This window comes from Mastigoproctus giganteus, chromosome 8, assembly GCF_048544385.1.
Source record: "Mastigoproctus giganteus isolate SK-2022 chromosome 8, ASM4854438v1, whole genome shotgun sequence".
Classification (NCBI taxonomy): Eukaryota; Metazoa; Arthropoda; class Arachnida; order Uropygi; family Thelyphonidae; genus Mastigoproctus; species Mastigoproctus giganteus.
In genome coordinates, this window is record NC_143582.1 from 213,007,676 (window position 1) to 213,021,296 (window position 13,621).

Genomic DNA, 13,621 nt, shown 5'->3' on the forward strand with positions numbered 1-13,621 from the left:
CTGCCAAACATGACTTCACTCATCCAACCTATGAATCAGGGTGTTATTTTGAATTTAAAAGCATACTATTTACACAACTTTTGCTCAGGCATTGTCTGCAGTAAATGATGAGAGAAATTTTAAGTTAAGAGACTTTTGGAAATCTTACTTTATTTACCATGCCACCTTAAACTTAAAAGGATTCGAAAAAGATGAATCATACGAAGGGGCTACAGATAAGATTGTAAAGGTTGCAGCGCTGCTCTAGTTGGAGGTTGATGCCAAAGATGTGGAGGAGTTAATAGAGGAAGAAGAGAAGGAATTATCTAACGAAGTTTGTTTGTTATTTGGTTTTTAGGAGCATTAGCAACTAAGGCTATATTGCTCCGGGAATATGCGGTGGTCATTCCCTGACCTTTCCACATCCTCCGTATTTAGTAGGCACAGGCTTGAACCCCGGTCTAATCAAGAAGCTTGCTACGCACTGCTGCTCCTGCCCATCTGGCTACGGAGGCGCCTATCTAACGAAGAACTTATTGACTTGCAGGCAGTGATAGTGAAAGAAGAAAATGCTGATGAAGCTCAAGATGAAACAGATGAGGAGCCGAGACGCTTCATCACCAGAGAGATGGCAATGGCATTTCGTGAAATTGCATAGGCAATGGCGAGTTTGGGAAGATGGATCCTGACAGCAAATGATTCTTAAAAGTTAACAGAGGGGTGAATGATATGCTTGCTTGCTTGCTACAAACAAATCTACGATGAAAAGTAAATTACCTTTTCACTTTTTGTTAAGCTAATTTAACCATCATAGAGATAAGATCTTATACAATGACTGTTCTTTTTATTATGGACACTAAAATTTCATTGGAGGACAGAGTTAAGAAACACTGAACTTGTAATAAGCTGCACACTCTCACAATGGGCCCAACACTGAACCCTGGAAAACTCCACTAATAACATTAGTCCACGAAAAGCAGCATCCATTGATTACCGCTCTGTCTTCTCCCACCCAACCACCCTTTTATCCATTGTAGCAATTTACCCTTAATGCCATATTTGTACATATCCAATTTGTACAGTAGTCTTCCATGTGCAACAGTGTCAAAAGCTTTCCCGAAATCCAAGTATATGATATCAAAATTATTTTTTGCATCTAGTTCCTTTGAGGCCACATCATAGTATCCAATCAAATTTGTCTGACAAGACTTTCCCTTAACAAAACCATGCTGTGTCCGAGCTATAACTGAAGTCTTGTCTAGATGATCCTGCAGTGCACCTTTAACCAGTGATGCCATTATTTTATCTGGAACAGAAGTTAAACTAACTGGTCTCCAATTACTCGTGTCACCCTTTGATCTCCCTTTGTGAATTGGGGATACATTTGCACACCTCCAGTCCATGGGGACCTCCCCTGAGTTCAAGGAAGCACTCATAATTATGGCTAAGGGTTTACTTAGTTCCTTTGCCACCTCCTTTAATATAACTGGATAGATCCCATCCACCCCTGCTGCCTTTCTTATGTTTCTTTTCAACAATTTCTCCTCCACTTTGCTCTTTATTATTACAAAATCATTACGCACCCTGTTACATTTTGATAAACTTCTGGCATTTTCCTCCCTCATTAACTCCTCATGTGTGAATGTAGATGCAAAATATTCATTCAGATTATCAGCTATCTGAGCAGGATCATCAACAGTCGAACCATCAATATCAAGTGGACCAATCTGATTCATCCCCCTTCCTTTTAGAGTTTATATACATAAAGAAGTCCTTGCTGTTTTTCCTAGCATGCTTTGCCAAAAAGTTCTCGTAATCTGCATTCTCTTGCCTAATCTCCTTTGTGACTTGATTACTGACTACCTTATATCTGCCATAGGCTTTGTGTCGTCTGATAATTTATATCATCCTATGCATTTTTCTTCTCTGCCACAAGTCTCATTAGTTCATCTGACATCCATTTAGACCTAAACCTTGAACAATATTTCTTAATCAGTATGAAAAGCCTAGTAGCTTCCACGATTAATTCATTGAATGCTTCCCACTTAGAATTTACTGTTGATAACATCAGTCGGTCCCACTGTACAAAATTTAAAAACTGTCTGAGATCACTGTAGTCACCTTTACAGAAGCAAAAACCCTTCCCTTTATCTGTGGTGGTAATTATATATTTAAGTAAATCACACATCAGGGCACTGTGATCACTGCCACCTAGTGGTTCTTGGATCTGCTCTGCAAATTCTTAAATGCATGAATAATCACTGCTGATAACCAGATACTGCATAGATTTATAGCAGTGATAACCAGATACTGCATAAATAATATGTCTGTTACTTATTCACTACTACTTTTTTGCCAATACTAATATTAATTATAGTCTTAGTGTACATATTGCCACTGAAATGGTAATAGCCCATAATTCTATATAGTAAAGTTATAACTAATGCCATGCTATCTAATATAGCTACGTCATAATATAATATGATATATGTATATTACATGACCACATTTAGAGAGAATGTGTGAAACGGTTTTTTTTTTTTTTTTTTTTTTTTTTTTGGCTGATGCTACATAAGCTTGCTTTCTTGCATCACATGCCTCTACTACACATATATTTTTAAAATACACAAGTGCTGGATAAATTTAAATTCATAACCTCAAAGTAAATTTATCTTTTATTTAGCTGTTTGAATTCGTAACATTAAACGATACTGTTATTAGTTGTACATTCACCCTGTATAACTGACAGTAATTCTCAGCCGTAGAAGCTAATCTAATATAAAGATTATGAGCTACAGTTTTTTTTTTTTTTTTTTTTGTTGCACAGCATTCAAGGAACTGACACGACACCTCCTAAACAGTATGATGGGATACATCAGTTTGCCAGCCATACTGCAACGAATTGTTCAGGTAAATCTTTTCCAAGTTATATTCTTAGCTAATAATGTTTATTGTTTTGTTTCCCTGTAATCATACAGGCTTGTAAATTGAAACTTGCAGGAAAGAATTTGTTTTAACATATTATCATCCCTGAGTTTACTATGGTAATTTCAAATAAAAGAAAGATAAAAAAAATTGACTTTTTTTATTGAAGAATTTTTCATTGAGAAAAAGGAAAACTTCATACATTTTTAAAATTTAATTTAACTTATTCTAATAACAGTTTGTGCACTTTTTATAATAAAATAAACAAAATTCAGTTAAAGTGAAGAAAAGATAAATATTAATACAAAAGTATATTTTTCTTTTCTTCACTTTAATTGAGTTAACTCCAGCAGTAATTTGCTGTTACATTTATGTAGATTCCATATTTCTTGGAATTTTAGGGCTTTTAGTTTCAAATGTATAATTTTTGGTTTCTCTTTTATGAATCATACCAGACATCTACCTTTTCAAAGACCAGCAGTAATCTGCTGTTGTATTTATATTTCATCTTCCCTAGTATGAGAATTGCAAAAAAATTGTAAAAATGTCACCTACAATTTTAACAATATACTAGATGTGGTTGTCCCTATTCTGGAATGCATCTGGTTATAAGCTTTTAAAAAAATATTAATTCAATACCTTTGTTACAAGAGGAGTCTGCAGTATGATGAATGCACTTACATGGAATTGTACCTTTACTTTTGCATTTTACCATTATATTCATGATGGAATTATTAGACTTTAATTTATTGCAAAAATTCATTTCTGGTTCAGTTAAGGTTCCCAGTTCAATTGATGAAAACACCTTAAATGTCCAATTAGGCTGATAAGAAACACTAAGTTTATTTATTCTCATGACAAAAGAACAAATCCTCTTTACTATAATTATTCAACAAATTAGCAAGAACCATCAACAATATCTATCTAGATATTTTTGCTCAAGCTGACAATTTGAAATTCTCAAAACTATGACCCTCTGTTGAAGTCAGTAATAAGATACATATAAAATTCTTGCCACCACTGATGAAACAGGGTAATGAAACCTGAAAAAAAAGTAAACTGAGAGAGTGTGTCTATATTTGTCAACAACAATAATAATGCTAATTTAATGAAATAAATAAATGAAGTTCATGCTGCATATATAAAGAATGCCTGGAAAAAATTTCAAAAGTGAAAAACTCCAGAATAGTTGAAATAGTAGCCTCTTTGCTGAAATGGTAAATTCAGAGAAAAAATAAAATAGTGTGCCCTGTGAATGGAAGTTGTGCATCATATATAAAAAGAAATTTAAATACCTGGGATGTGCTCCCTATCTTCAAGGTAAAGCTACAAGACATAACAGCAGGCAAAGGGAGAATGCAGTCTTGTGATAACACCTCAACCAGCAAGGGGCTGAGTTGAGCAGCTGTAGCCCCTATACTATGGCAACCAGTAAGCAAACATGTTCCTGATCAGTTTAGCACCCAAAGTTGCAAAAAATTAGCAGAACACACATAGATACAAATATAAATACCCTAAAACAGTGCTTCTTAAAGTGAGGATAAAGTATATAATAATCGCTTCGTACTTCTTGTAGTAAAGTGTTCATTTTATTGTACAGCTTGCTTAAATATCATGTAGAAGGGAAAATATCATTATAGTTGATGGGATGGTCCTTGAGGTTGGTCACAGACATTCTCTCAGATATGCCAGACAAGCTGTTCTTGCTACCTGGGAGTCTAAAACGCTGATGGAACTGATATTCGGGTGACACTCAAGTCAAAGTGGACCCAATTTCGGCGAAGTCCGGACGGTCTATGACAGCCAAATCCTCTGCTTGCACCTTCACGATGGTGGGACTGTTAGTAATCCTGGGTATAACCTTCATGCACAAGTACATGGTGGGTGACCACCCAGGTGTGAACCAACGTAAGCAGGGGTCGAGGTGTGGTGCCCACACCACATGGAGGAACGCCGCCCCTCTATGTTACCAGGCAGTACTAGGTGGTAGATGACTCTCATCAACCGGTGAAATACCACCACTTTGCTTATTGGAGGCTTGAAGTGGTGGAACCCATGTTTAGTCTCTAGAGCTAAGTTCCGGCCAACCCTTCCCTATCTCTTCCATCATGCAGTATGATTGATGATTTTTGAGGTTATGATGAATGTCGTGGCGAGATCCAATATTCCTTACATTTCGAGGGTACAGCTCTAAAACGGTGTTCGCAGGCCGGCCGCTAGTTAGTACACCGGACTGAACCTATTGGTAACTCTCTAGGAAGCTTCCGGATCAGCTAGTGTATAATCTTGCTACCTCTACTCTGCCAGATAGTGACTGGAGGGAGTCCGAGTAGTGTGTATGCGGGGAGCATTGTCGAGGCCACGTTATGTCAAGGATCTGGGTATATTCTTACCACATGTACGCCATATCCAAAAATTTCATTACTTCATACAGCATGTCCCACTCACTTTTTCTTACTATTGAATACACCATGAATTGTCAAAATAATAGAGCAAGCTTATCTGCGAAAAGATCTAAACCTCCAAAGGACTTCTAATTCATTTCACAAATATACGTGGTCTCAATTCTAATCTCAACGATGTCCATTTCCACTTGCAGTCTTCCAAACCCCATGTACTTTTTCTGACTGAATCTCAGTTATCAGTTGATTCAACTACTGCTCATCTCAGATGTCCAAATTATTTGCTGTATGATCGCTTTCGCCTCAAAGGTGGTACTTGTGCATATGTCCGTTCTGATATTCCCTGTCAGAGACTTGGCAATTTGGAATCTCCTCTCTTTGATCTTCTCTGGCTTAAAATCTCTCTACCTCATTGTGTAAAATTCATCTGTTGTCTCTACCGTTCTCCCAACTCCACTAATCACTTGGAGCTCTTTGACTTCCTCTCTTTGCAACTTGACTTTCTCCAGTCCAACTTTCCTAACAGTGAGGTAATTTTCCTTGGTGATTTTAACGTTCACAACTCCAGCTGGCTTCCATTTTCTAGTCACACCGACCCAGCAGGTCGAGATGCTGAGGCTTTTGCAATTACTAATGACCTAGCACAGATTGTTCATTTACCTACAAGAATACCGGACAATCCTAATCATACAGCCAATACGCTTGATCTTTTTCTCACAAACAACCCTTCTAAGTACAAGGTTGAAGTGAGAGGTCCTTTAGGCACTTCAGATCACAACTTGGTGATTGTCTCTTCTCCAATGGAACCTTTATCTCATGGCTATTCCGAACCTCGTATTGTTTGGCATTACAAGAATGCAAAATGGGATGACCTGCGAGACTTCTTTTCTTCTTTTCCTTGGTCGGATTACTGTTTCAAAAGTTCTGATGTCAACGTTTGCTCAGATCGTGTCAGTGAAATTATTCTTGCAGGAATGGAATCCTTTATCCCACACTCCACTTTAAAATCTCGTCCTTTATCTAAACCTTGGTTTTCCAATAAATGTGCTAAGGCTGTCCAAGAGAAGAACGTTGCATATCGTAATTGGCTTGTTTCTAATTCTTCAGTTTCATTTTCTGCCTACACCAAAGCTCGCAACAATTGTAAAGCAGTTATTAATCAGTCCAAACTAGAGTTTGAACAGGCTAAGAGTAGAAAACTTGCTTCTTGCCGTAATGGTAGCCGAGCATTCTGGTCTCTTGCCAAAGCTATTGGCCGCAACTTTTGCCCATCTCTGCTCCCACCTCTGTCCAAACCAGATGGTTCTGTTGTCACTTCAGCCAAGGATAAAGCTGACCTGCTAGCATCCCATTTTTCTTCGAGCTCATGTATTAATGATCTTGGTAAAACACCTCCCACCATTCCTAACACGCTCCATTCAATGCCTCCTGTGGTCTTCCGTCAAAAGGATATCAGAAGGATTTTGATGAATCTTGATGCTAAGAAAGCTCCAGGTCCTGATGGTATTTCTCCACTTGTTCTCAAAACCTGTGCTCCTGAACTTACTCCTATTCTTTGCCGCCTTTTTTCACTTTCTTATTCCAAAGGTGTTTTTCCTTCTGCTTGGAAATTTGCTCATATCCAGCCAGTTCCTAAAAAGGGTGACAAATCCCTCCCATCCAATTATCGTCCCATTGCAATTACTTCTACTCTTTCTAAAGTAATGGAGAAATCAATTAACCGCCAACTCTTAAACTACCTAGAAACCTTCCGTCTGATCAACGATCGCCAGTATGGATTCCGTCAGTGTCGATCCACTGGTGATATTCTGGCTTATGTTACCCATTTATGGACTAATTAAATGGAAAGGTTCGGTGAAACACAAGTAGTTGCTCTTGACATCTCAAAGGCTTTTGATCGTGTTTGGCATAAAGGTCTTCTAAACAAGCTTCCATCTTATGGTTTGCCAACTGTTTTTAGTAATTGGTTATCCAGTTTTCTCTCTGATCGCTCACTGAGGGTGATGGTAGATGGCTCTCTGTCTTCTAACTTCTCCACTAATGCCGGTGTCCCCCAAGGTTCAGTTCTTTCCCCCACTCTTTTCCTCTTGTATATCAATGACCTTCTTCCATTGACTGGAAATCCTATCCATAGTTTTGCCGATGATAGCACATTGCATTCAACTTTCCATTTTGAGAAACCTTGTCCAACTCAATCAGCTTCAAGTTCTCGAAAATCTGCTGCCAATTCCTTAAATGCCGATCTTCAGGTAATTCTCCAGTGGGGCAAAGACAACTTAGTTGATTTCAACCCTTCTAAAACTCAATCTTGTCTTGTATCTCGCAAAAAGGATTCTTCTGCTCCTATGCTTATCTTTAGTGACACTCCGATTTCTAGGCAAAATGATATATCTCTTTTGGGGATTACCCTGACTTCTAATCTCTCTTGGCACAAGCACATTACAAATATTGCTTCCTCTGCATCTAAAAAACTTGGTTTTCTCTTTCGCTCTCGGCGTTACTTTTCTCCCAAACAGCTGCTCACTCTGTATAAATCGCAAATCCGCCCTGCAATGGAATATTGTTCCCACATCTGGGGTGGTGCCCCCAAAACCTCTCTCAGGCTTCTTGATTCCATTCAGAAGAGGGCAGTTAGGTTAATTAATGATTCATCTCTAACAGAGTCTCTCCACTCGCTTTCTCATAGACGCACTGTTTCTGCTGCATGCCTCTTCTACAGATACTTCCATGGGCACTGTTCTTCTGAATTGGCTTCTATAATTCCCGCTCTCTCTTTCAAAACAGTCCGAACACGTGCCGCCACCAGCCAACATCCATTTACTGTCCAACTTCAAACCCACAGAACCAAATTTTCATCTTCCTCATTTATTCATTCAACTGCCATTTTCTGGAACAACCTTCCTTCATACGTATTTCCTGAAAATTACAATCTACAGAAGTTCAAGTCCAATATCAACAAATATCTTCTTTCGTCTTCTCAACCTCCAACCCAAGCACGGTACTAAGTACTATAGGTTATAATACCTCTCGTGTTTGGGGTTCTCATAAAAAAAAAAAAAAAAAAAAAAGTTTCAGCTACCAACAGACATTAGCACTACCCTTGCATTTGTGGCAGATTTGGATTCTGTTTATGTGAGTTAGGTGTAGCTTACTTCTTCAGACCTCATCATGAAATGCTTGCAGTAGGCATAATCCAAGCTTCAGTGTTTTCTTAAGAGCCATCTGTAGCACTTCTCTGGGTTTCAGAGTTTGGTGCGCGCTCTCTCTCTCTCTCTCTCTCTCTCTCTCTCTCTCTCTCCCTCACCCCAATAATGGAAGTTTTAAATTCTATGGAGAAGAAATTTTATAAACAAAAAATTAAGGATATGTATTAAAGAGGCATATTTCGCAATACAGTAGTATGTGTTGAGATGTGGTTAAATTAAAAAAAATATATATAGACAGCGTAATTGGGATTATTTTAATGACCTTTAAAAGGATATAAATGAATGTAGGGAAAATTCAGCACACTAATTAAATAAAATTTAAACTTGTCTTCCATCTTTAAATGAATTATAATTCTCACCCCTACCTCAAAACAATGAAAAATAAAGATCAAAGGATAATTAAATTAATTAATACTCTTGAAATATGGTTTTGCTTTTTATATATAGGATCCAGCTTATAATACTGGAAAATTTGGAGAAATCAGAGAACTGATTATGGGCATGTTTGAAACCTACCGATATGAGGAGGTAAATAATTACTTATAATTATTAATCAGCTTATATTGAACACCATACTAATAAATTTGTTTTAAATTGTATCTGATGAAAAGTTTCCATTCTGTATTTATATTCTCTTTAAGATTTTAGTAAAAACACTATAGATGCCAAAAAATTTGGCCTCTCTCATATTATAGAAATAACTTCACAACTAGGTTGACATGATTGCAACACCAGGGGTACCTGCCCACCCACCGAGGATCGCCCAATAAGCCTTGAAACGGTGCCATCTGGGTGGTGGTGCCCACTGAGAATAAGCAACATCTTCTCTGTTAGTGAAGCTTTACTTATTCGAGGTAGTGCAATACTTGGTAACTCATTGCGAAGGTAATCACAATATGAGATATAATTAAATCGATGCCTTTACATTACTTATGTAGTTTTTCATTATGAGTGTACTATGGTGTATTTACACTGATATTTTATAGTAATTCTCAAATATAATTCCATTTGACTATTATGAATGTACTAACTGCCTTTTTTGATATAGACTCTTTTGTCGACAACTACCAATCTTCTAAATGATGACCTTCACACACAGTTGTCTCAACTCTGTTTGGTAGCTAACAAAGGATATTCCTGCCTTAAAAATACTTGTGATGTATGCCATAAAAATTTTTCAAGTACAGAAGACATTGATGGAGAGATCATACTGTTCAGGTTTGGATCATCTAAATGTTTTCACATTATTATAATTAGTGAATATATTTTTTTTATAAAATAAAAAGTAATCTGAAAAATATTTATTTATTAATATTTATTTTTTTTAATGCAAATGTGAAAAATATATTTTAATCCTATGTTTAGCATCCATACATCAGAATTGCTCCAACTAGTATTGAAGTGAAATGATGATAGTTGATATTGGATAGTAATACCCAGTTGAAATGCAGGACAACCACATATAATAAAGGAATCTGTGTACTAAAAAAAAAAAAAAAAAAAAATTGAAATAATTATATTAATGCTAATTACTGTCTTTAACTTTTGGGCCAACACCCATCAATGCATAAATAATAATAATAATAAGTAATTAGCTTAATTACATATTTCTGTACACCTTATACCAATATTACATAGGTGTGATTATGAATGCTTTGAATAATACCCTTATTTGGGTGTAGAGATATATGAAATATAGTTTACTCTATACAAATTTACTTAATTCTTAACATCATGGAGGGAATAATTACGCTACATCCTGGCATGAAAGGATCATAGGCCTGATAGATAGTAAATTAATTTAAATTTTAAAAAAAGGTCATAATGCATATCCAAACAAATTAGAATTCTCTAAAGTAATGACCGAATCAAAAATCAAATTAGTGGCCCCCCACTATTTGAACACTATTGCACCCCTATACTTTTTTCATAACAGCAGTTAACCTTCAAGTTCAAAAGTATGAAGTCAAAATTGTTAAATTTAAATTTAGTAATTTTGACTTTAAATATAATATTAATGTTGCTTTGAAATTAGTATTAAAGCTTAATAATCAGCACTACAATAAATTTTTGATACCAGTAATCAGTAATGCACTAGTGTAGTTGTATAATAACGGGTAAAAAAAAAGTAAAAGTATGGTTAGAATGTTAAAATTAAATTTTAACACTTGCATGACCAAAGCAATATGGGTGTGTTTCTATGGATGTAAGACCTATATAATAGCCAGTGGTATGAGTGACTATACATACTTATGAGTCTCTCCCAAATATAACATGCTACTGATACCTGTGCCCAGTACTTTTTTTTGGGACGGTATGCAACGGTACGGCATACCGGCACCTTTATTAACAGTGACGTGTGACATTTGGATGCAGTGCACTTCGAAATTTGTAATATTCCGTAAATTTTTTTCACATATTTACCTACTATTCAAATATATTTAAGATTATTTACCTAAATTTGCATTTTTCACTGCCTATTGTTAAGATTTTTTCTATATAAAACTGTATAACCATTTTTATAATTCTAAATTACTCAGTTGGACCTCTGATTAACGAAGTCCTTTTATAGCGAATTATTTTGAATTCCCCTTGGAAGTTACATTTCAGATAGTTTCCGTTGAGCGAAGAAAATTTTCATATAGCGAATGGATTAGGAGAGAATTAACTCAGTACTTACTGTTAGCATTTTTGGCCTTCAGGCAGAAATGCTAATAGCTTTAAGCAATTAGTGCTGCTGCGCGAATTAAGAGAGGTAAAGGGATTACCATTCTATAACTTAGTGGTACCTGGTAAAACCTATCCGACCACCTGTCCCACATATGGGGAAGTCGCACTGGTCAACAGTGAGCAGATCAAGGGGTATTCCCAATGGGCTCTGGGGTCCACCTTCTACTGCGGTGGTGTCCAAACTTTTCTAGTACAGGAGCCATATTCAAAAAAAAAATTCAAAGTTAGATTTCTTTAGTGTGTTACATTTTCCATATCTTGTTGCTTGTAAAAGTAAAATTTAAAATATTCGAAAATTTTATTAAGTACAGTACACAATTACATTTACTGAACAAAACATTTAATGAGAATTTTTTGATAATTAACAAAATTTAAAATGCTGTTTTAGTTCACTTTCCGGGCAGGCCATAGGTTGGACACCGCTGTGAATCAACTGTAAGCGCCCTTTCGAGAATTAGGAAAGAGTGATTTTCTTTTACCCCGACTTTTTCCCCTAAATTTTCCCTATCTCTGTTTACATGGTCACTATACCTGAATATCCGAATGACACTGACATTTTGGACAGTTTCAAAAAAAAAAAGAAAAGAAAAGAAATATATCAAATTTAAGAACTAGTGACATACCGATGACGAGAGAATGAAAACGAGGACAACGAAAGTATTAATCCTTCTAAACATGAATTGTTGACATATGGTGAAAATAAAGTTAGAAAATTACAGTTAAACGAAAGAGATACAATTCGTGGATTTCAGGAATACCTAATTGAAAAGATGGTTTCAGAAGAATTGAAGCATTTGATGCATGCTCTGAGAACGATACCAATTTCATCGAGTGAATGTGAACGAGGATTTTCACGAATGAATCTGATCGTCAGCCCAACCAGAGCTTCGTCGATGACAAAAACAGTAAAACTTTATTATGAAATTATTTTTACTTGTTATTTATTTTTACTTATTATTTTTAGGGTCCATAGTCCAACGAAGGACCCTTATAATGTCACTCGGTTGTCTGTCTGTCTGTCCATCCGTCTGTCACAGCATTGTATCTCTGGAACCACTCAACTTATTGACTTGAAATTTTGCATGGGTTTGTACATCATGTGGGCCAACGTAATGCCATATTGTTTGTTGTTGACAAAAATTTGTCTGAGAGATGAGGGGGTAACTGTGGGTGACAAAAATGTTGTCAACAACCTATAGCTTATTGTACACTGTTGGAAAGAGCTCAACGAGTAGGTTTAAAATATTTTTACAGTTAAAAATGGCAGTGCCAGACAGGAAAATGTGAGTAATTTTCGTATTGCCCCCCTCTATTTCTGTCGCTAATGGAGCTAAAAATTTAAAAATCGCATTAGTTATACGCTATTCGATGCTTATGAAGAGAAAACTATTCCAATTGAAATCTATCATTTACTTTTTGTGTTAAAATTAAAAAAACAATTTTTTTATTGCACTTTTATTCTTTGTACTATGTAACTCTCCTTTTGGTGACAAAAAGGTTGGTAAATAGTTAGTTAATAATTCTATAAAGGTCATTTATAAATTTTGTGATGAGAAGTATTTTTTAACAATTTTCAAAGCTGGAGTTGTCCCGACAAGGAGGTACTCAGAGAGCCAGTGTTAAAGCGCCTGTGCAGAGTCTTGCATAGCTCTCACCTGCCAGTCGCTTTTTCCCCAAAACTTTAATTGCTTCTCCCACGCTTGTCATTCACAACAACTGGAAAGATTAAAATAGACAACGTTTTCATTAGTTCCTCAGTTTTAGGCCAAGTCGGGGTACTAGAAACTTTTTATTCAGTTACCATAAAGCTCTCTCTTTGAGATACTACACTTACGACCATTTGTGACTACAGACCCTTCATCCTGAATGCCCGGCACTCAGTAGTTGACCAATTTATTTACTTATTTTACTTCTTTTATATACTTGAATAATAAATTTATGCTTAATAAACTGTGTTAATATACTAAATTTGTTGTTCTTATTCCAAAAACATTACTACTAAAATAACAATATCACAGGGGAAGAAAAAATTTAGAGTACTTTTCATATCCTTCTAATTTTTTCTGATAGTAAAGAATGAGTACCGGCACCTATTTTTTTACAAAAAAAAGCACTGCTTGTGTCTAACACCCCCCCCTTTATTTTTTGTCATGCAATAACCCATACCTGTTCAATAACATAGTCGAGTTGGTAGGTAGGCAGTCATCAGACCATGGAATCATGGACAACATTCTGCTTATGGAATTTTACAAATCTTATAATTATAACAATGGCATTTAAATAGCAGCATTAGGTATTGCTATTAGCTGGTCTTAAAACTAAATTCAAAAGCCTTATGTACATTATATATACAGTCAGTCCTCATATAACACGTGTTTA

General features: G+C 36.0%; 1 protein-coding gene across 1 annotated transcript in view; it reads left to right on the forward strand.

Moving 5' to 3' along the window:
• Nucleotides 1–13,621, forward strand: part of Vps8 (vacuolar protein sorting 8) — a 286,412-nt gene that overhangs the window by 255,642 nt on the left and 17,149 nt on the right. Inside the window, exons 37-39 of the mRNA XM_090380461.1 lie at nt 2,807–2,889; nt 8,960–9,040; nt 9,561–9,730. Coding sequence (XP_090236587.1) covers nt 2,807–2,889; nt 8,960–9,040; nt 9,561–9,730 — 334 coding nt within the window. The remainder of the gene's footprint in view (nt 1–2,806; nt 2,890–8,959; nt 9,041–9,560; nt 9,731–13,621) is intronic.